The 23117-nt window shown below is 38.6% G+C and overlaps 1 protein-coding gene across 2 annotated transcripts in view; it reads left to right on the top strand.

Annotated features, from left to right (window-relative positions):
* The window catches only part of C2H12orf50 (chromosome 2 C12orf50 homolog), a 31646-nt gene extending 18533 nt beyond the window's left edge, over nt 1-13113 (top strand). The window contains exons 8-13 of one of the 2 annotated variants that reach the window (XM_021628746.2): nt 1404-1508; nt 2861-2980; nt 4729-4833; nt 5093-5299; nt 7120-7212; nt 12799-13113. In XM_021628746.2, the coding sequence (XP_021484421.1) occupies nt 1404-1508; nt 2861-2980; nt 4729-4833; nt 5093-5299; nt 7120-7212; nt 12799-12824 (656 nt within the window). In that variant the 3' untranslated portion in view covers nt 12825-13113. The remainder of the gene's footprint in view (nt 1-1403; nt 1509-2860; nt 2981-4728; nt 4834-5092; nt 5300-7119; nt 7213-12798) is intronic. The other variant, XM_021628747.2, reaches the window with a different exon arrangement.
* Nucleotides 13114-23117: the final 10004 nt, after the last annotated feature.

Consider the following 23117-nt stretch of genomic DNA (forward strand, 5'->3'; position numbering starts at 1 on the left):
CCTTGAGGGGTGGAACCATGTGAGATTTCCACCATCTGTATTGATGTGCCAATTGTGCAGGTCTTATTTAGGCAACCATGTTGTTGATGTTTCCTGCGTGCACTTTCACTGCCTTACATAGAAAATACTGCCAGCAAATGTGTTCGTCCTCTGATTGTTTACATCCCTTTCCCATGATGTTCCTTGAGCCTTAGGTGTAGGGGTTATGCTTGAGATGTATCCGGGGCTGGGCACCAACCATCAGTTGTTCTCAGAGCATTCTGACCAGTGTAGCCTTCGGTAATGGTCACTGTTTGCTGTAAAGAGATGCTTCTTTGACGAGGATGAGAGCCATACTAATTTGAATATGATTATATGTCTTTAGAATGCAGCTAGGAACTATACTGGTTTAGAAAAACAGAAGGAGTTGGTTCCATGGCTTCACCAGTCACAGGTGGTTGGCTAGGTTTTCAGGACCAGGAGTGAATACCCTTCTATGAACATGTCTTAGAGGAGGGCTTTGCAGCCAGTCCTGAAGATACCTGATAAAACAGGATCAGATGAATGGGGAGGAGGTCCCCCCTATCAGTGGACTTGGAAAGGGGCACGGTGGAGATGAGGGAGGGAGGGAGGGACTGGGAGGGAATGAGGGATCGGGACATGGCTGGGATACAGAGTTAATAAAATGTAACTGATAAAAAAAATAAAAAAAAATAAAAAAAAGATCAATTAGATGATTCAACCAGGAGTGAATACCCTTCTATAAACATGTCTTAGGATCAATTAGATGATTCATCATCCCCAAGATATAAATGCCACTATTGTACCACTGAAGACATCTTGTGTGATTTTCCCACAGGCTATTCCATAACTATGTTTTTAAGGCTTACTTTTGTCACAGTGAGGATTCAGATTGATCTAGAGCCTTGTGCACGCTAGGCAAGTCCTCCTCTGAGCTACATCCTCAACTGAATATTTTCCAAGAGAGGTTATCTAGGGGCTCAAGAGATGGCTCAGTAGGTAAATAGTTTGGCAGGTAAGAATGAGGATCCACAGGACCTTCATAAACAATATCACATGTCCCTGATCTCAGTGTCTCTAAAGCAAGATGGGAGCTGGAGACAAATGTAGCAGCAAGCAAGAAATCATGATGTAAACCAAGAGTTGATGTTGTCCCTTTACATGTTGATCTTTACATGTGAAGTGTAGCATGGGCATATACAGACACACACACACTTTAATACACATGCATTAACATGAGCATCTCTGGTAGAATATGTAGTGGTATAGGGATAGCACAATCTGAGACATGTTTAAGCAAACGTAGACATGAGAGATATTGTAAAAAGATCATTCCTGTATTGGAAGGTACTCATATGCCTCTTTTTGCTATTGCTGCCTCTGACTGTAAAATTTTATTCTAGGAGGTGACTGCTATGCTCCACAGAGGATCATATTTCTTGGAGTGGATGAAAGTGAAGCATTAGCTGAAGAGAAAGAAACTACCTCAAAATGTTCAAATGCCAAAGGTAATTGAATCTTGTTATAAAATTGACCCATTTGTATTTTCGGTAGGTAAGTCAAGCATATGTCTTAGCTGTTATGAAAACCAAATGTAACCGAAAGGTAATATATCAAAAAGTACTGAACAGGACTCCAGAGCCCTAAGGCTCTGGACTACTTGTGTGCTTAATTGTTTTAACTTTGATAGCTTGTGTTCTAGTCTGAACAGTCTGTCTGTTGCAAAATGACATTACAAAGAGGAGTCTTCCAGCTCTAAAGTTATTGTCCTTCTTAAATGCAATACCAGGACCTTTCAAGTTTCCTTTCTGCTACTTAAAACATAATGACTGAATTTACTTAGAAACACTTCATGAACACTGGAGAGATTCATTCTTGTGAGGGTATACCCATTATACAATAATTGCTAACAACCTGTGAAAACTCCAGATTGCTGGTTCTCAACCTTCCAAAGGCTGCGACCCTTTAATGCAGCTCCTCATATCATGGTGGCCCCAGCCATGAATTGCTTTCATTGCTACTTCATAGCTGTAATCTTGCTACTGTTATGAATCATAATGTAAACATTGGATATGCAACTCCTGTGGAAGGGTCATTCCATCCCGTAAGGGGGTCTTGAAGCACAGGTTGAGAATCAGTGCTCTAGAGCTAAATCATCTGCTCTAGAGCTTTGTGCTACTGTAACAGTCTGCAGCTGGAGTGTTCTGGTAGAAGTGTAGAAAAGACATTTGTGTCAAGTTATTGAATGGAAATTCATATGTAAATCTGTCTCCTACTTGGAATTAATTTTTTATCCCTATTTCATCAATGAAATTCATGGAAACAAACAAACAAACAAACACACAAACAAAAAACCCAGCTAAGTTATTTTGAGGGCCAGTGGCTGGCTATGCATGATGTCTGCATTTAACTGCAATTAATAAAGCTGTAAATTCAGCTTTTCAACTGCACCAGCCCCCACACCAAATAGTCAGTTAATTAAAGGTGGCTACTGGCTACTGTGTGAAAGAACATAGATTTAGAACATCCTCATGATTGTGGAAAATTTATTGCATAGTCCCTCTGCCAAGCACAGAGCAAATGAGTGTCTTGATATTGCAAGGCATGCAATTTATTTAAGGTTTTCTAAGAGATGTTAAAAAATTTGGCACATAACTACTCCATTTTGCGTTGAAATGATAGCTATAGTTTAGTTTCTGTTTGTTTGTTTCATTGGTACTTGAGAGATAGTGTGGCAATTAGAAAATTTGCCTTCTAGAAAATGCCACACACACACACACACACACACACACAGAATGTGAACCCATTTGAAGTGTTTCTTTTACTAATATTGGCATTTTATTCTTTCAATTTGCCTTAGAAGAAAGCAAAAACAGTCTTCATCCAAAGCACCCCCTAACTTCTCGCCTAGTTCCTACAACACATGTACTGAATGCTACTGAGAATATCAGCATGAATTGCAGAGAGAACCCCTCTTCAAGTAAGACAGTAGTACTATCACTTGCATTTGTCTTATTAGGGGTATGCTTTTCTTATTTGGAATAGAGTTCGAAAAGGAAAGAGAAAGGAAAAAGTCCGGTTTGAAAAGTCTGCAGTTTTAAGGAGCAAATGAATAAAATTTTTAACTCCAGAGTACAGACTGCGGTACAGGTCATAGGAATCCACTCATTTAAGGTGCACATTAATGTAATAGTAAACCGCCCCTGCAGGAAGTTGCTAGCACAGCACGTTGGATTTTGCCCGTTATGGAACATATTGGCAGCTTTGTGAGTGTTGTGGGCCATTTTTCTTGGTTTGGCTTGTTCTTGGCAATGGTGCTTTCAGGTACTTCTTTGATGATTTCTGCTTGGTTCTTTCTCTTCTTTCCCGTCATAGTTAGGGTTTCCACACCAATATTTCCATTGGTGTGAAGAGACACCGTGACTAAGGCAATTCTTACAAAGGAAAATAATTAATTGGGGCTGGTTTACAGTTTCAGAGGTTTAGTCCATTATGATCATGGCGAGAAGCATGACATTGGGCAGGCAGACATGGTACTGGAGATGAAGCCCAGAGCTCTAAATCTTGATTGGTAGGCAGCAGAAGACGAATGGACTCCACACTGGATGGGGCTTGAACATAGAAGACCTTAGCACCCTCCCTAACTGTAACACACTTCCTCCAAAAAGGCCACACCTACTACCACAAGGCCACACCTCCTAATAAGGGCACCCCCCATGGGCCAAGCATTCAAACAGAGGAGTCAGTGCGGTCCATTCCTATTCCAACCACCACATTCCACCTCTTACTTGTTTCATTTTCTGAATTCCTGTAATGTTCTTGGTTCTGAGGCCCTGAAGGAGATCCACAATAAACTCCCCCAGGAAACTAGTGTTAATGGTACTTGTTAAAACTTTAGATGTTTACATCTTTCATAGGGAAGTTTGGGATGGAGATGGGACATGATGTGTGGAGAGAGGGCAAAGATTCTGAGGGCTTAAAGCTTAAGCTTAAAGCTAAGGCAAAGATAGATGCATCAGTTTACTAGTGGAGGGCAACTGTAATCTGTACCCTGATGGTCATTTTCCTTGCAGTCATTTGTAGATAACAGAATGAAATTGGTTTAAAAATCTCTGAAAGATATTTCTTAGAAAGTTTTGAAAAACCAAAAATGCATGTAGAAATTGTGACATGAATATATGCTTGTAAAATGCGAGATGAATATGACTGGAAACTTACAGTTTCTAATATTCAGTCTCACTCAACCAAACTATCTGTACATCTAACCCCGTAACACTGTAAAAAGGGATAAAGTGAAATTCAAAAAAAGTGCTTTATGTATTAATCTAATGCATTAAGAAATAGTAGTTTGAGCTTAAAATGTACAAAAAGATTTATTTTGAGGATAACAATTACAACCTTAAAATAGCATTATGCTGCGATTTGTAATTATGATTGGAGTGCACTTTTCTGTTCTTTTAAAGAGTTCACACGTTCCTTTGAGAGAACAATAAGATTTTTTTTAAAAGGAAAGTAACTTACCAAAGTTTTTTTTTTTTTTTTTATCATTATTGTATTTCCAAGGGGGAATCTTCGACACTTAAAAACCACTCTCTCTTTGTTCTAAAAACTAGTTTTAGAGTGACATGCTTTTGCTTGATGTGAGAATGCACAGATATGTAATTATCACCTCAGTAATTTTCAGATTAAAGTATCTCTTAAAAACTACAAATTTTTATCTTCTCCAAGTGAATGATGTCCAGCCAGTGAGGAAGCCTCATTTTAAAGGTGTGAAGAAAAGAAAATGGATTTATGATGAACCAAAGAACTTTCCTGGCTCTGGAATGCGGAGAGGTAGGGTATCCAAGTGTTTGGTATTTCTAATTCTAATTTTTCACAGACATTAAATGTCAAATATTTCCCACTCCATGGAGCAATTCATTGTCATAGAACTTAAAGTCTACTTTAAAGGTTACCCAATTCTCCTGGATTGAGTCATGCGTTAGCTAGGATTGTCTTCTATTTTTTTTTCCTGCATGCTTTTGTGCAGCCTATTTTTATGAATGTGAATCCAGCTTGTTTTGTCCCCCATCTCTACTCCTTTGTTTTGCAGCAGCACACGCCCCAAATTCCAAACATAAGATGAGTTACCATCATCACAATAGAAACCGAAATGCTGAGAACACCTCCTATGTGCATGTTCAAAGAGACGCAGTAAGAACTGTGACTCTGAATGCCCCTCCCCGAAGCAGGCCCACGAGTGGTGGGTCCCACAACAAAGCTGATGTCAACAAGGAACCCAAACTCCACCTCTGTCCAGGTGAGGCTCTTTATTGGCGTAGTTCAGTCTTGACTGCACTTTGCGTTAGTGTAGGTTTTCCACTATGGAAAGCCAGTCTTCACTTCCTCCCTCTGGCTGCTCTTCCTGGACTACCATCATTGAAGCTTCTTCAATGCCAGCCGGAGGATTGCATCCATGAGCAGTCGTGCACATGATGTAAAGGACATGCTGGGTGCTGATGAGTTGACACCACGCCTCCCTGGAGCTTTGCCTCCATGCCCTGCACTTTGTTCGCCCTGTGTAGTTTCATTTCACTAGGGAGGATCATTTTTACGTGGTTGACATTTTCTTGTTCCACCAAGTGCACTGCTCAATTATTACTGTCAGACTACCACCCAGGCTTTTCTTGAGGACATCATGATTACTTTCTGAAAGGGTTAGTGTGAGGGTTAACTGCAATATTTCTGACAACCTCTCATCTCTCCCACCATGCCCTTCTAAATCATTTCATCATATAATAGGCAAAGGCATGGCATATGTCAGGAAGTACAAGGCCACAGGGGAGAGTCTTTTTTTTTTCTTCCTGCTTTAGATGAATTTTGTGCTTTTGAAGTCGGGTTTCAGTTCTCTCGACTTAACAAAATGCCATTCAGTTCTCCATAATTCACGTTGTAGCTTTGTATTCACAATGTTTTATGAGTTCCAATTGTCAGGAACTTTTGGAAACATAGGAAAAGGTTCTATGTCTGTCTTTGACAACTTAAGTACTTATTTCATTTTATTTATTTGCTTCAGGATACAATGGCATACAGGCATATGTAAGCAAACCAGTATGCAGTAAGAAGAAACTGTTGTAATTTTATTACTGTGCTATTCTATGTACTATTTTAGCTGTACTACTGTGATGGTTATGAAAACTACAATGCTAACTAGCACAGTGTGCTGTCAGTGTCTAGATGTGTGGACTGAATGCGCCAGCAACTATACTGGATACTGCTGTGCCTCGTTCATGCAAATATCAATGCACAAAAATAACACGAAAAGAAAATTCTTCGCATTATTATGCTACACTCGGAGAACTATAGATGAGTCGTAATAACCCGAGAACACAAATATAACAATGTTAGTGAGTCAGGAAAAGCATGTCTTTATAGATGACTTAGTCTATAAATGTGGGTTTATGTGTGTATGTACTTCTCTGTGTGTGTGTACTTCTGTGTGTGTGTGTGTGTGTGTGTGTCTGTGTCTGTATCTGTGTCTGTGTCTGTGTCTGTGAGTACCGATTCTGATTGTTGGGGCATCAAGCCCACTATTTCAATGGTCATTGTTTTCAGGAGGCATAATTTATAAAAGAAAATGTAACCCTTTATTGTTTTTAAAATAAAATTAAAAATACTTACAAAGTAGTTTATTTCTTATCTGAAATGCTAATTTTTATTTATTGAGATAATATAATATAATTGTATCATTTCTCCCTTCACTTCCTCCCTCCAAGTCTTCCCACAAAGCCCCTCTGTGCTCTTCTTCAACTTCATAGTCTCTCCAAATATTAGTAAAAGATTATCTTAAGTCACAGAAAAAAGGTAGTGGAATAGTGTATCCATAAACTGTTCTGTCTTCTAGATTAGCCTCATGGAATAAAAACTTATTTGAGAAAATGAACAGTATTTTAAGAGATTTGTAACCACGCTTACTGATCACTTAACTGGGCTTGTGTTCTGGTTGTCCCACTTATCAAATGGTAGAGGAAACACAGGTGTAGTTTTTACTGCTGAGGTGTTTATAGCTTTGAAATGTCTTTGGACTATACTTGTTCCATTTAGCAATATTTGCAGCAGTCTCCTTATTTATTTTCTCAGATAAACATATGTCAACATCATATAATGGTTCAGCCTGGAGAAGAAGAATTCCTTTTTCCAAAACTTATTCAAAAACTGAAAAGATATATCCAGGTAAATATTCACTGGTAACTTCAATGTGCCATGTAGTCCTGAAAATTAACAAGTTCTTCTGTCAAGAACAGATTTTACTGGGCCCAGAGTCGGGGAGGAAATGGGGAGTACAGAAACTCGTGCACCAACCAAGGACTATGCATGGACATGACTTAGGCCCCCTGCTGAGATGTAGCCCATAGGCAGCTCAGTCTCCATGTAGTTCTCCTAGTAAGGGGAACCAGTGATGTTTCTGACATGGACTTTGTTGTCTGCTCTTTGATCACTTCCCTATGGATAGGTGGCATTGCCAGGTCACAGAGATAGAGGATGCAAGCTGTCCTGGTGAGACCTGATAGACTGTGGTCAGTTGGTAAGAAAGGAGGGCTTCTCCTTTCTGAGGACTAGGGGAAGAGGATAGAAGGTAGAGGAAGGAAGGGTGGGACCCGGATGAGAAGGGACTTCGATCTGGATATAAAGTAAATAATTAAAAAAATTTTTTTAAAAAGAAACAAATTTTTTTTAATTTTTATTTTTTATATTAATTACAGTTTATTTACGTTGTATCTTAGCTGTAGCCCTCTCCCAAAGAAACATATTTTAAAACATTTAAAATTAATACAAAATTTCAAGATCACTTAAGAACTTATGAGGCTGGGGAGTTAGTCATTCCCTAGTGGGAAGTTAATGTTCCTTTGTTTCCTGGTGTTCAGCTTTACCTATTGATGTGTTCAGCTTTACCTATTGATGCGGTAAGATTTCTATGTCTTAATGCTTGCTGCATTTATCATAGATGGATATAGGCTAGTAAGAGTTAGCAGTGCATGAAATCGATCTCTAAGGAGGTATCAAGTGATTATATCTCCCTCTTGTTATACACTGTGCTCACTGAACACTGAACAGAAACACTGGAAATCTCAGGTTAGATATTTGTAGGGGTCCTGACCATAGGTGGGTCTTTTGCTAAACAGGCTGATGTCTTAGTTTATTTAGAAAATAGTTTCAATCAATACAAATTACTCTTCAGACTACTAATAATTCAGATAGAGAACTTGTATCTAAATAAATATCTTAGAAAATTTAAAGTATTCTAAATCCATAAGGTCTTATACCAGAGACCCGAGAAGGTTCACATGAACACTAGATATTTTGCTTTTTCTCAAGTAAACAGCTTATGTGACACTTTTTAAAACCTTGTTTGAATTGAGCCGTGAGTTAGTACCCCAAATCTGTATACATTTATGTAGTAGAGACAGCTTCATATTTCCCCTAATCTTACAAACCAAATTCTGCTGTAAGAGAATATTCATGCAGCATTATTTAACTGACCACATTTTCTCTTAACTTTGGCTGGATTGTGATATGTGACCAAACTTAATTTGAAAGGGAAGAGAGAAAGGGAAGAGGAAAACTGAAGATATGATGAAAATCTTGAAGGAACTGGGCATTTCTAAATTATAAGCCTTGCTATGGCTCCATCTGAGAGAGTCGCATTTGGAATGTCAAGGATGCACTCTTTGCCTGCTACTGTCAGGGTGGCTACTTTTGGACCCCAGGAGCTCCTTTCCTTTTCCCCAACCAAGCACTTAAACAACTGCTGTAGGAGTATCTGGGGGAAGGAAAGGTCTTCTTTCTTGTTTATCTTCTTTAGGTGTATAGATTTCATTATGTTTATCATATCTTATAGGTCTATATAAGTGAGTATGGACCATGTGTGTCTTTCTCCTTCTGGGATACCTCACTCAGAATGATCTTTTCAAGATCCCACCATTTGCCTGCAAATTTCATGATTTCCTCCTTTTTAATTGCTGAGTAGTATTCCACTGTGTAAAAATACCACAATTTCTGTATCCTTTCCTCTGTTGAGGTACAGCTGGGTTGTTTCCAGGTTCTGGCTATTACAAATAAAGCTGCTATAAACATGGTTGAGCAAGTATCCCTTTTGTGTACTTGAGCAAACTTTGGGTATATACCTAGCAGTGGTATAGCTGGGTCTTGAGGAAGCACTATTCCTAATTGTCAGAGAAAGTGCCAGATTGATTTCCAAAGTGGTTGTACCAGTTTACATTCCCACCAGCAATGGGGGAGGGTTCCCCTTTCTCCACAACCTCTCCAGCATGTGTTGTCATTTGAGTTTTTGATTTTAGCTATTTTGATGGGTGTAAGGTGAAATCTCAGGGTCGTTTTGATTTGCATCTCCCTGATGTCTAATGACATTGAGCATTTCTTTAAGTGTTTCTCTGCCATTCTATATTCCTTTACAGAGAATTCTCTGTTTAGCTCTGTACCCCATTTTTTAATTGGATTACTTGATTTATTGCTTTTTAACTTCTTTAGTTCTTTATATATTTTGGATATCAACCCTTTGTCAGATATAGGGTTGGTGAAGATCCTTTCCCAGTCTGTAGGCTATCGTTTTGTTCTGACGGCAGTGTCTTTTGCTTTACAGAATCTTTTCAGTTTCATGAGGTCCCATTTATTGTTTGTTGCTCTTAGAGCCTGTGCTGTTGGTGTTCTGTTCAGGAAATTGTCTCCTGTGCCAATGAGTTCTAGGCTCTTCCCCACTTTTTCTTCTAACTGATTTGAAGTATCTGGTTTTATGTTGAGGTTTTTTTTATCCACTTGGACTTTAGTTTTGTGCAGGGTGATAAATATGGATCTATTTCATTTTTCTGCATGTAGACATCCAGTTGGTCCAGCACCATTTGTTGAAGATGCTGTCTTTTTTCCATTGAATGGATTTGGCTTCTTTGTCAAATATCGAGTATTCATAGGTGTGTGGGTTTATTTCTGGGTCTTCTATTCAGTTCCATTGATCCTCCTTTCTGTTTCTATGCCAATATCATGCAGTTTTTATTACTATTGCTCTGTAGGACAGCTTGAGATCAGGGATGGATATACCTCCTGGTAATCTATTGTTGTACAGGATCGTTTAGGATATTCTGGGTTTTATGTTTCTCCATATGAAGCTGAGAATCTTTCTTTCAAGGTCTGTAAAGAACTGAGTTGGTATTTTGATGGGAATTGCATTGAATCTATAGATTGCTTTTGGTAAGCTGGCCATTTTCACAATGTTAATCCTACCAATCTGAGCACGGAAGATCTTTCCATTTTCTGATATCTTCTTCAATTTATTTCTTCAGAGACTTAAAGTTTTTTTTAAACAGGTCTTTCACTTGATGGTTAGAGTCACCCCAAGGTACTTTTTGTTATTAGTGGCTATTGTGAAGGGTATTGTTTCCCTGATTTCTTTCTCAGCCCTTTTGTCTTTGGTATAGAGGAGGGCTTCTGATTTTTTTTTTTTGAGTTGATTTTTGTATCCTGCCACTTTGCTGAAAGTCTTTATCAGCTGTAGGAGTTCCCTGGTAGAATTTTTGGGGTCGCTCATGTATACTATCATATCATCTGGAAATAGTGACACTTTGACCTCTTCCTTTTCGATTTGTATCCCCTTGATCTCCTTTAGTTGTTTTATTGCTTTAGCTAGGACTTCAAGTACTATGTTGAAGAGATATGGAGAGAGGACAGCCTTGTTTTGTCCCTGATTTCAGTGGGATTGATTTAAGTTTCTCTCCATTGAGTTTGATGTTGGCTATAGGCTTGCTGTATATTGCCTTTACTATGTTTAGGTATGTGCCTTGTATCCCTGATCTCTCCAAGACTTTATACATGAATGGTCGTTGGACTTTATCAAATGCTTTATCAGCATTTAAGGAGATGATCACGTGGTTTGTCTCCTTCAGTTTGCTTATGTGGTGGAGTACATTTATGCATTTCTGTATGTTGAACCACTCTTGCATGCCTGGGATGAAGCCTACTTGGTCATGATGGATGATATTTTTGATGTGTTCTTGGATTCTGTTTGCAAGTATTTTATTGAGTTTTTTTTGCATCAATGTTCATAAGAGAGACAGGTCTGAAGTTATCTTTTTTTTGTTGGTCTTTGTGTGGTTTAGGTATCAAGGTAACTGGCTTCATAGAATGAGTTTGGTAATGTTCCTTCTGTTTCTATTTTGTGGAATAGTTTGAAGAGAATTGGAGTTAGCTCTTCTCTAAAGGTCTGGTAGAATTCTGCACTGAATCCATCTGGCCCACGGCTTTTTTTGGAAGGGAGACTGTTGATGACTGCTTCTATTTCCTTGGGGGATATAGGTGGGCATCACTCAGTCCTGTGAAGGTTGACAGAACAGTCTTGAGAAAGAGAGACCAGAGAGTGAATTCCCAACATAGTCTGGGTACAGCTGATGGGGTGAACTTCAGAAAGATGCATTTATTGTTGAACTCTTCTGGGGTGAGGGTGGTACTTAGCTTTAATCTCAAACAAGATGGCCCCTGAGAGAAATATAAGTAAAAACCAGTCCAGCACCCAAGGGAGTAAACACTTGTTCACATAAGTATAATCTGAGGATCAGCTGTTATGTCATCCCCTGGGAGTTCATTAGAAATGTGGAATCTCAACATGTATCTGCTGTGGCAGAATCTCATCCTAACAACATGACCAGGGGTTTATGGTGCATGTTAATGCTTTGAAACCCTAGGCAGGTTACCTGGCTCAAGACTCAGCTGCATCAGGTTTGTCAAAATTATGTATTCTCTCTTTGGCTGCCACATGTAAGCTATGGTTTTCCTTGACCCATCCCAGAAATTAGTAACAGCAGCACAGAGTCTGGGGGGAGGAAAAACAAAAAATACTTCAATAAAAACCTTTAAATGTGACTGAATTATGGAAACAGAATGACTAAGAAATTATTGAATTCAAGTGAATTTGAGTACAAAGATCTATTACTTCAGGAAGAATGAGGACTTAGATTTAAGATACACATATTACATAATACTTTCTAAAATGAGAATCTAAAGTATTTTATGAAGCTGAAGTTTGTTTTCTTATATGCTTTTGGGAAACTGGTAGCTTCCAAATTCATCCTTTCTAGTTTTTGTTGTCATCCTCTGAATGAAGAGAGAAAGATGAGCTTGTGGTTTTCCCACACATATCTTTGCTAGGGCTCAAAACAGCCATTGTGACATTTCCCAGTGGACAGATGGATTGCTAGAGGAAAGAGAGAAAGCACAAGCTGCCGCTTGCCTGTTTCTGTGTGGCTGTCACAGCCAAGACCACAGAAGTGTAAACGGGACAGAGGATTCTTTTGGGAAGATTGCAGGATGCTATGGGTGTACATGGAAAGAAGAGAAAAGGGCTGCCTATGAAAATCAGGGGCACAAGCAAAAGGTGCTTGGGAGATTCTCATTTGTCAGTCTTCCCCTGTGGCCCCATGTGTATCCTGATAGGGATATACCAGAATGAATATGGGGGTGCCTATCTTCATATTATGGGATATTCATTCCATTCTTTCTGGGTGTCTTCTAAATGCAATATTAGTTCAGTCTTTCTCCAACCATCCATCTAAAAATGCAATGGTCAAAAAACATGAAAAAGAAACCGAGAAAGCTTGAACAGCATTTTGAAAATTTACAGAATAAAGTACTAACCCTGGTTTTATTTTTATTTTTTGCCTTTAGATCTCATGGTAGTTAAAAAATATGTATGAATTAACAATGTCCCAGACAAAATGTAAAGAAAATTAAATGTCTTGTGTATTTTATTATTAGAGCCAAGAAGAAATGGGAGTAAGTAAACTCGGAGGTTGAGAGAAGAGAAAAATGAGAAAAGAGAAAAGCGCCAGCAATCATCTGATTTACAATCAAAAATGAAAATTCCAAGAATGCGATACTCAAGTACTCCATAGTATATAGTGGGTAGCCAACGGCGATAAAATGCAAATTCTGAAAATAAGACGAAGGAAGAACATTGTGCTCTTTCAAAACCGATAAAATGCAAATTGCAAACAGCTGCCTGTTTATTTATGTATGTCTGAGATTCAGTCAATACATTACCACAAACATTAAATAAAATTTCAAAGTTTGACGATTAAAATCATCCTTTAATAGTGAGCAAGTTAGATTGTACAGACTGAGGAATGAAACTGTGTTTTCATTTCTCCTCTTTGTGATAGTCTTTACAGAAAATAATTTCTTTCCATTTTTCTTTCTTTTCCTAGATACAGGTAGGCTTCTCAGCAATAAGTCATAAAACATACAAAAATTCAGCAAAGTCACAGGGTTGCAGTTGGAGATGAGTACCGTGGAGGAATTTCAATGTAAATATGCTTGCTTTGACGCACTGGAGACAGAGACAAAGCTGGTTTATCATGCAGGGAAGTTGCTGAACAGTATCTTTTAATTGGCAACTACAAAATCTGTCTGCTGAGATGAGCTACATTCAAAACTGAAAAGTAAACATTTTCCTGTCACAAAAACAAAAACAAAACAGTTTAAATCATCATAAAGCAACAAAGGAAGTTCTTTTTAAAAATAGTAAATTGATATAGTCCAAGGGCCTCGGTAATTCTAGAAGTACAGACACAAGTGAGGGGTCAGGCAAGTTGTGGTGCAGGCCTTTAATCTCATACTTGGGAGACAGAGGTAGGCAGGTATCTGAGTTGAAGGTCAGCCTGGTCTACAGAATGTGTTCCATATTAGACAGGGCCACACACTGAAACCCTATCTCAAATGAACATCTGTACAAAGTCCCAATTTATTTCTAATATCAGAGATCAGACCTCTACTCTTGCCTGATGCGTCTAAAACAAAAAGGGGGAACTGTAGAGAGCTGCGGAATGCTATGCCTTAAAGATGGAGCTGGTTTCCGCCTTCCACCTTCCCGATGGTGAGTGCTCTCTGTCACGAACAACTCCACATTTGGCTAAGGCCGAGGATCTGGCTTGCTTCCATGTATGTGGACCTATCTGCATTGCCCCCGTGGCACGCCTGGGTTGGCTACCCAGAGGCTATTTAAGCTGTGGGCTGGCTTTCCCCGGGGTCCGAGGATTGTTCAATGTTCCTGAATAAACTGCATTGAAAAAAAAAAAAAAAAAAACAACAAAACTCAAAACAACAAAGTGAAGCCTCACCTGTAAGCTTTATTATCATTATTATTAATCTATTTTCATTTTAGAATCATGGATTTTGAGTGATAAATTTTTTAATTTAATTTTTCAAATTTTACTCAAAATTATTAATTTTCAGTGTGACCAAAACAAGTACTTGAATGTTTAGTTTTCATCTTAAAGAACAAGTATAAAATCAATATAAGGCTTATTTTTAATGAAGCAATCTAGCATTTATATTTTTTTACTAGGTTAACCTTAGATTTTCACACTCTTCTAATTATGAGTTGCCATTTAATATGTATAGGTGAAAGCGTCATTTCTCAAAGTATTTTACTTAAAACAATATTTTACATGACAACATTTTATATAACATTTGTGGGGTAATGGAGTCTAATTCTGCTATAATGTAATCCTTGTACTCACTTGCAAAAATAAGGAGTGTATTTATTTTGCTTTTTGAGCAGAACATAGAGAAATGAAAACTGCTGAAAATGAAACTGAAAATGAAATGAAAATGAAAACTGCTGAGTTCTAGCTCTTCCCCACTTTTTCTTCTAACCAATTTAGTGTATCTGGTTTTATGTTTAGGTCTTTTATCTACTTGGACTTTAGTTTTGTGCAGGGTGATAAATTGGATCTAGTTTCATTTTTCTGCATGTAGACATCCAGTTGGACCAGCACCATTTGTTGAAGATGCTGTCTTTTTTCTATTGAATGGTTTTGACTTCTTTGTCAAAAATCAAGTATTCATGGGTGTGTGGATTTATTTCTGGGTCTTCTATCCAGTTCCATTGATCTACCTTTCTGTTTCTATGCCAATACCATGCAGTTTTTGTTACTATTGCTCTGTAGTACAGCTTGAGATCGGGGATGAAGATACCTACAGATGATCTGATGTAGCCCGTGGTAGCTCAGTATCCAAGTGGGTTCCTAGTAAGGGGAACAGGGACTATTTCTGACATGAACTAAATGGCTGGCTCTTTGACCCCCACCCCCACCCTGAGGGAGGAGCAGCCTTGGTAGGCCACAGAGGAAGACATTGCAGCCATTACTGAAGAAACCTGATAAGCTAGGGTCAGATGGAAGGGGAGGAGGACCTCCCCTATCAGTGGACTTGGAAAGGGGCAGGGATGAGATGAAGGAGGGAGGATGGGATTGGGAGGGAATGAGGGAATGGACTACAGCTGGGATACAAAGTAAATAAACTGTAACTAATATTAAAAATAAAAAATAAGCAAACAAAACTATGCTGATAAGTATATTGATGAGCCAAATATGGAAGGAAACAGCTCAACTGAAAAACTTCATGACTAGAAGCTGGTGAGGAGACAACATTCATATAATCAAATTTAAGTCTCATTTGGTTAAAATCAATACATGACTAAAAATACTCTGATTGATAGATGGATATTACAATTTTCGAAATAACCCATATATCAGGGTTGAAATAATAAAATTTTTATTTTGTTTGGAAATGGATGTTCAAAGTTCTACTTAACAAATTAATGGAATGCAGCTAACTCTTAACAAGCCTAGAACAGAAAGAATCTCTTTTTTAATTAAATTTTTATTTTTTTATTTTTCACTTGGTATCCCAGCTATAGCTCCCTCTCTCATTCTTTCCCAATCCCACCCTCCCTTTCTCATCTCCTCCCATGCTCCTTTCCAAGTCTACTGATAGGGGAGGCCCTCTTTCTCTTCCATCTGACCCTAGCTTATTAGGTCTCATTAAGAATGGTTGCATTGTCTTCCTCTGTGGCCTGGCAAGGCTACCAACCCCTCGGGGCTGCCATAATAGCTAGAAACAACCCAAGTGTCCCTCAATGGAGGAATGGATAGAGAAATTGTGGTAAACTTATACAATGGAATACTACTCAACAATTAAAAACAAGGAAATCATGAAATTTGCAAGGAAATGGTTGGATTTAGAAAAGATCATCCTGAGTGAGGTATCCCAGAAGCAGAAAGGCACACATGGTATATACTCACTTATAAGTGGACACTAGACCTATTTTTTTTTTACTAATGATCAAATATTTTTAATTATTATTATTTTAATCACAGGTCATTCACTTATATCTCAGCTGTAGCCACCTCCCCTTTTCCCTCTCAATCCCATCCTCCCTCCCTCATCTCCTCACTGCCTGCTTCCAAGTCCACTGATAGGGGAGGTCCTCCTCCCCTTTCATCTGACCTTAGCTAGTGAAATATCCTAGGAGCAGAAAGACACACATGGTATATACTCATTTATAAGTAGGTACTAGACCTATAAGATACAATAAACATATTAAAATCTCTATACCTAAAGAAGATAAACAAGAAATACTGATCTCAATTCAGGATAGCAGCTACTAGGAGTTGTTAATGGGATAGGGGTTTGAGGTAGAGTGGGTAAAAGGAACCAACTTTGGGTAGAAGGAACCAAAATCCAGATAGAAAAAAAAAATAATTTCTAGTGTCCTGCAGCTTAGAATGACAATTAGAGCTCACAATTATGTAAGTTATGAAAGTATAGAAGTGTGGTGCATAAAGATTTCAATGTAAAGAAATGACCAGAGCTGGCAAACATACCTTAACTCATCAGATAAAGAAAGACACTTTGTTCTAGTCCTGTTGACCGAAATTCTTTCAGGTGACCAAATGACTGAAGGAGAGATCTGACTCTGGAAAGTTGTTCCCGATTTGACCAGTGCCCAGCGCACGTGTTGAAATATCACAATCTAGTCCATAACGCATGCATTTGTGTAGTCTATGTCTTATCAAAACGAAGATGCTAAATATCTCTAGACTGAACTCTTCAATACCATAGCATGGAAAGTCTTCTGGTTCTTCTCAGGAAACCTCAAACTTATTCAAAAGTGAATATGAAATTTCAGTGTCCAGAATAGCTTAAGGCATTAGGGACAAATAAGTATAAAATATAGGTTTGGTCTGAAGGGCACGAGTGATGTTCAGACTACCTAAAGTTAAATTTTAATATGTTACTGGATAGTATAGTTACTGCTATAATATTTGAGACACGTTAAAGAACAGGACAAATGGATTCTTGAAAAATGAGCTTTACAGATGAATCAAGTACTTATGTAACAAGCAAAATGAAAATATATAAAAGCTATTTGTTGGATGTGTAACTGAATCAGAGCAAATTTAGAAATGGACCCCTGAAGAAGATTTTGATAAACTGAAGCTTATAGTGTGCTTTCCTTTTTCTGAGTAAAAGAAAAATAAACTAACATACATCACTTCTTTTGCTTTGGGTAATATTTAATATATTATTACTACATTTAGGGGAAAAAAGCATGAAATACAAACACTTGCCAGAAACATTGTGTTTTATACAATGACCATGCTCTACTTTTAAATCCACACAGAACCTGGTAAAATAAACGTACCAAATAAATAAAAGCACATTTGAAAATAAGACCTGAAGGGGACAGGAGCTCCAAAAGGAAACATAGAGCCAAAATATACAACTGGGCCACGGTGACCCTGCAGAGACTGATACCCCAACCAAAGACTATGCATGGAGAGGACCTAAAAACCTGGCTCATATGTAGCCCATAGACTCAGTCTCCAAGTGGGTTCCCTAGTAAAGTGAGCAGGGATTGTCTCTGATATGAACTCTGTGTCAGGAACTCTGATCACCTCCCCCTGAGGGGCTTAGCCTTTCCAGACCACAGAGGAAGACAATGCAGGCAGTCCTGATGAGTCCTGATAGCTAGGGTTAGATATAGAAGGGGAGGAGGTCCTCCCCTATCAGTGGACTAGGGGAGGGGCATAGGAGAAGAAGAGGGAGGGAAGGTGGGATTGGAAGGAGATGAGGGAGGGGGTCACAGTAGGGATACAAAGTGAATAAATTATAATTAATAATAATAAAGGAACTGATGGTACTAAAAATAAAAAACGAAAAAGGGGAAAATATTAGCACTGGTCTCTGAGATATCTTTTGAAGATGTTGCTTTCATTACTCTCTCTCTCTCTCTCTCTCTCTCTCTCTCTCTCTCTTTCTCTTTAATTCTATGTTCCTGGACATACATAATTTATCACAATACAACTGTTAACATTTTACTTTGCCCAGATTTTCTTATGTTCGCTCAGGGGGCCCAGCTAATTTGTTTTTAACTCTAGTCTTTATATGTATTGATGCTATCTTTAAAGAAAGCTCACTGCACACAACCTTCCCTTTGAAAATAATTTTTGCCACCGGCTATGATTTGACCTGGAAATGCAAGTTCTAGGTCTGCAGTTTCTTTGGATTTGTAATTATCTTGTCACAAGTTGGTGTCTCTATTGCCTGGAAAAAAATAAATAAAAGAAACAGTATTTAGTTTGCTCCTGGCACAAAGGCAAAAGGAGAATTTGTGCCATTTGTGAGGTGAATAAAACAGACCATCCTAGGAGACAGGGAGAACTCTTCGTTCCAGTCCCATCTGTTTTGAGCTGCTTTCCTCCACAGTGTGTGTGTTTGTGTGTGTGTGTGCAGATAACTGAGTCTCTTTCCAAAATGATGCTTATGTTCTCCCCAGGGAAAGCATGGCTTTGCAGCAAGTTAAGGGAGCTTAGTGGTCTGGCTGGGTAATCGCCAATAAAGTCAGTAAACTCATGCAGCTTGCAGCCAGAAAGGCTTATTTGAGGCCCCTTGGTTTTTTATTTGCTAGCTCTTTGACCTTGGATCTAATACTTCTTCTTTCTAAATAACAATTTCATTGCTATGCAAAATAATTTTCTGATAAGAATGTATTGCATATTAGAAATAATATGTGAAACATCAAGTGTTGTAACTGGTGGTTTTGATAAATGGTAAACTTTTGTGAAAAATATCTGATGGATTGTCCCTACTCACTTCCTGTAGCTATAGCTAGAGGCACCCCACATGAGATCAAACTGAACAACAACAAGAACAAAAAAACAACTCTAAAATTTGAAAATAATGAATTTTCTTAAGTATTCCAAACATAAGTAAAATTGTCCATGGAATAGAAGTAACTGCAAATAAAGGGGAATATATAGTTTTTTTAATGTTAATGTTGGCTGCTGAAAAGGCAAGTGTTATTTGTTATGTTTCTCCATTAGGTCAATGTGCTTGAATATTTTAATTTTAAGTATGAGTCCTAGTATTTTCAAAGATAAATTTTGTTAGGTTTGGAGGATGGAGATTTTAAAAGGTCAGATACCTATCATGTTGGCTAATCATTTGAATATGATCCAGGAGTTTCTTTTTTCATATAATTTTTATTTTTATATTAATCACAGTTTATTTACTTTGTATCCCATCTGTAGCCTCCTCCTCCCTACCCCTTTCCAAGTCCACTGCTAGGGGAGGTCCTCCTCCCTTTCCATCTGACCCTAGTTTATCAGTAGTATCTTCAAGACTGGCTGCAATGTCCTCTGTGGCCTAGCAAGGCTGCTCCTCCCTTCGTGGGAGGAGGGATGTCAAAGAGCCAGTCATTGAGTTCATGTCAGAAATAGTCCCTGTTCCTCTTACTAGGGAATCCACTTGGATACTAACTACCATGGGCTACATCTAAGCAGAGGTTCTAGGTTCTATCCATACATGGTCCTTGGTTAGAGAAACAGTCTTATAGAAGACCTCTGTGCCCTGATATATTTGGTCCTTGTGGAGCTCCTGTCCTCTCCAGGCCATACTAACTCCCCCTTCTTTCATATGATTCCCTGCACTCTGCCAAAGGTTTGGTTATGAGTCTCAGCATCTGCTTTGATACACTGTTAGGTAGAGTCTTTCAGAGGCCCTCTATGGTAGGCTCCTGTCCTGTTACTTGTTTTTTCTACTTCCAATGTCCACCCTGTTTGTCTTTCTAAGTGAGGATTGATCATCTTACCCAGGGTCCTCTTTCTTGTTTATCTCTTTATGTGTACAGATTTTAGTATGTTTATCCTATCTTATAGGTCTAGTACCCGCTTATAAGATCATGTGTGTCTTTCTGCTTCTGGGATACCTCGCTCAGGATGATCTTTTCTAGATCCCACCATTTGCCTGCAAATGTCATGATTTTCTTGTTTTTAATTGCTGACTAGTATTCCATTGTGTAAAAGTACCACAATTTCTGTATCCATTCCTCTGTTGATGGGTATCTGGGTTGTGAGCTGACTGAGCTCATCCTGCCACATTTGACTCAGCAAGTCCAAAACAGCCAGTATAGAACAGGAGGAACCCTGGTGCTTTAGGATTTGACCTGCTAGAGAGTGAGGGCACCCTCAAGTGCCTGCAGAGCCCCAGGTCCAGGGTGCTTCTAAGCTAGCAGCCAGACATTAGATCCCTCCCACCCACGCATCCACTGTGGGAAACAGAGGGTTTCTGGGGACACTGAAGCCCCTGCTCTGTGGATCTACCAGTGGAGTTTAGGCAAATAACTCCTGGAGCTCAATTAGAGAGGAATACCAGCAGTCTGTAGGCCACTGACGTACTCAGGGAATTTGCACCCACAATCATCACCAGTGCTTTCGATACCTTTAGCGCCTACTACCCCTTCAGTGCCTGCAAAGCATCCCTCCCTCACACTGAAGGCCTCTACATTCTCTAGCACCCTGTCCCTCAGGGCACACTTCGATGCACACGCACGTGCACAGGCTTGTCTGCATTTGTCCTTCTGTGCCCTCGGACTTTCCTCCCACAGGTACAGCTAAAACACTAGCGCACACACTGAAACCACTGGACCTCTCTCATCTTCTTGAAGAATTCTCCAGCCAGGGAAAGACGGTACCAGTCTGAACTGCAGAATCTAGGAACAAACAGTGAAGGTTACAGATAACCAAATGTCCAGAGGTGGGCGAAAAAACACATCCAACAAAAATCAGGTCATTATGGCTTCACCAGCAACCTCCAAAATCAATGGATACTCCAATTCATCAGTAACACAGGAAAATGATTTCAAAGATATGCTAATCCAGTTATTGAGACACACAAAGAGGAAACAAACAAATCTCTCAAAGAAATTGCCACACAGATGAAAGCAAATATAGAGGAAATGAACAAAGCTCTCAGGAGTTTCTTTCTTTTCTTTTCTTTATTAATTGCACTTTATTCACATTGTATTCCCCCTGTGGTTCCCACCCTCCTCCTGTCCCAATCCCTCCCTTCATCTACCCTCTGCATGCATGCCCCTCCCCAAGTCCATTGATAGGGGAGGACTTCTGATCCTAGTCAATTAGGTCTCATCAGGAGTGGCTGTATTGTGTTCTTTTGTGGCCTGGTAATGCTGCTTCCCCCTCAGGGGGAGGTAATTAAAGAGCAGGCCAATCAGTTCATGTCAGAGACAGTCCCTGTTCCTATTACAATGGAACCCACTTGGATACTGAACTGCCATGGGCTACATCTACGCAGGGGTCTTAGGTTATCTCCAAGCATAGTCCTTGGTTGGAATATCAGTCTCAGGAAAGACCCCTGTGTTCAGATATTTTGGTAGGAGTTTCTTTCTTAATGGCTTTGCTAGCTATTTCTTTCTTCTTAGTGATGCCCACTACTCAACATCATGTATACCAGAATCAGTGATACCAGCTATATTGGACATGATGATATCTAATACCCTTACCCAAACTCCTCTGAACAAAAAGTGATACTTGGCAGACATGAGGAACTTCTTGAAAAAAAAGCTGTCTCTGTGAGAGGTGATTGACTGGGTTGGGATGTTATAACTCCAGAGTCTAATAACAATTTATCTTGAACAACCTTTAGCCCTATGAAAAGCCATTGCTTGCTCAACCCTGGGTCGGACCTAACATATGGATACTAACAAACTTTTTCGACTACGTTAACAAAACCCAGTTTAGTCCACCAAGAGGTTAAGAAATGTTAGAGAACACCTGAGGCCTCTAATGGACTTCCCTGCTTTGCTGTAACTAATTAATGTTTCCACCAATGTATTTGAAAACTGTCTTGATTTATGACTTTTTCTTTGTTCTATTACTATAAAAAAAAACTTCATGAAATTGCTTTCACATTGGAATGTGGAATTTGGGGAAACCTAAAGATTTCTTCTCAGAGCCATGATCACTCATATTTGTCTGTAAACTCTCTTACTTCTCTGAAAAAAAAAAAGAGTTGTGTCATATGGTTTTTAATAAATGGTACCCATTAATGAAAAATAGTGGATGACTTGTCACCACACAATGATTAATAATAGACCAGTGTGACTTTGCTTTTTCAGACTCACTCTAATATTTAATTCACATGATATTAAACAGCAATTAAATATAAGAACTATGGATTTATGATGGAGCGTGGGTTAGAAGTAATCTCAAGATTTTAAGCAACAGATGGTTAATTCTCACACTCATTTTTTTTTTTCCTATAAGATCCTCTGGTAACTGCAAATGTGTGTTTTGCTTTCTTGCATTCTTATTCAGAAGAAATCCATTTCTAGTAGTTTAGTGAAAGCATTTCTAAAGCATAGTAAGAGAAAAATAATTCAGTGGGGCACACTACTAGAAGTTAAACAATAAAACACATGCGGCAGAATTCCAAATGCATTTTCATTTTTTCTTTTTAGAATTCTGACTTAATAATTTATGCTCTGTAGGCATGCAGCCCTAGAGAATTCTAGCCCCTGGCACTGTAACTCTACATGTAGCCAAGTAAACGGTTTTCATGTGATTTTCCATGGGGAAATAATTTAAAATTTGCTTTATTTTGACACCCAGAAAATTCTTTTTTTCCTCTGTTTCATACTTGGCTAATATGTTTAAAGAATATAAAATGGCCTAACATCATCCTCAGTAATTCTTAATAGTAACAAAATGGTTTTATCCAAAGTGTCTGTTTTAAATTAAGTAAAAAATATTTATTGGCTGGTGATCTGAGCTATGTTTACTCCTTACTGAAAAAAAGCTAATTTTATTTAAATATAGGGGTGTGCTTTGGAATCACCTTCAAACTAACACTAAACTGGATGATTGTAAACTTACCTTTGTAAAATATCTTAATGTGCTCTGTTAATGCACTGTGGCGGTATATAATATCCT

This window comes from Meriones unguiculatus, chromosome 2 (genome assembly GCF_030254825.1).
Source record: "Meriones unguiculatus strain TT.TT164.6M chromosome 2, Bangor_MerUng_6.1, whole genome shotgun sequence".
NCBI classification, from domain to species: Eukaryota; Metazoa; Chordata; class Mammalia; order Rodentia; family Muridae; genus Meriones; species Meriones unguiculatus.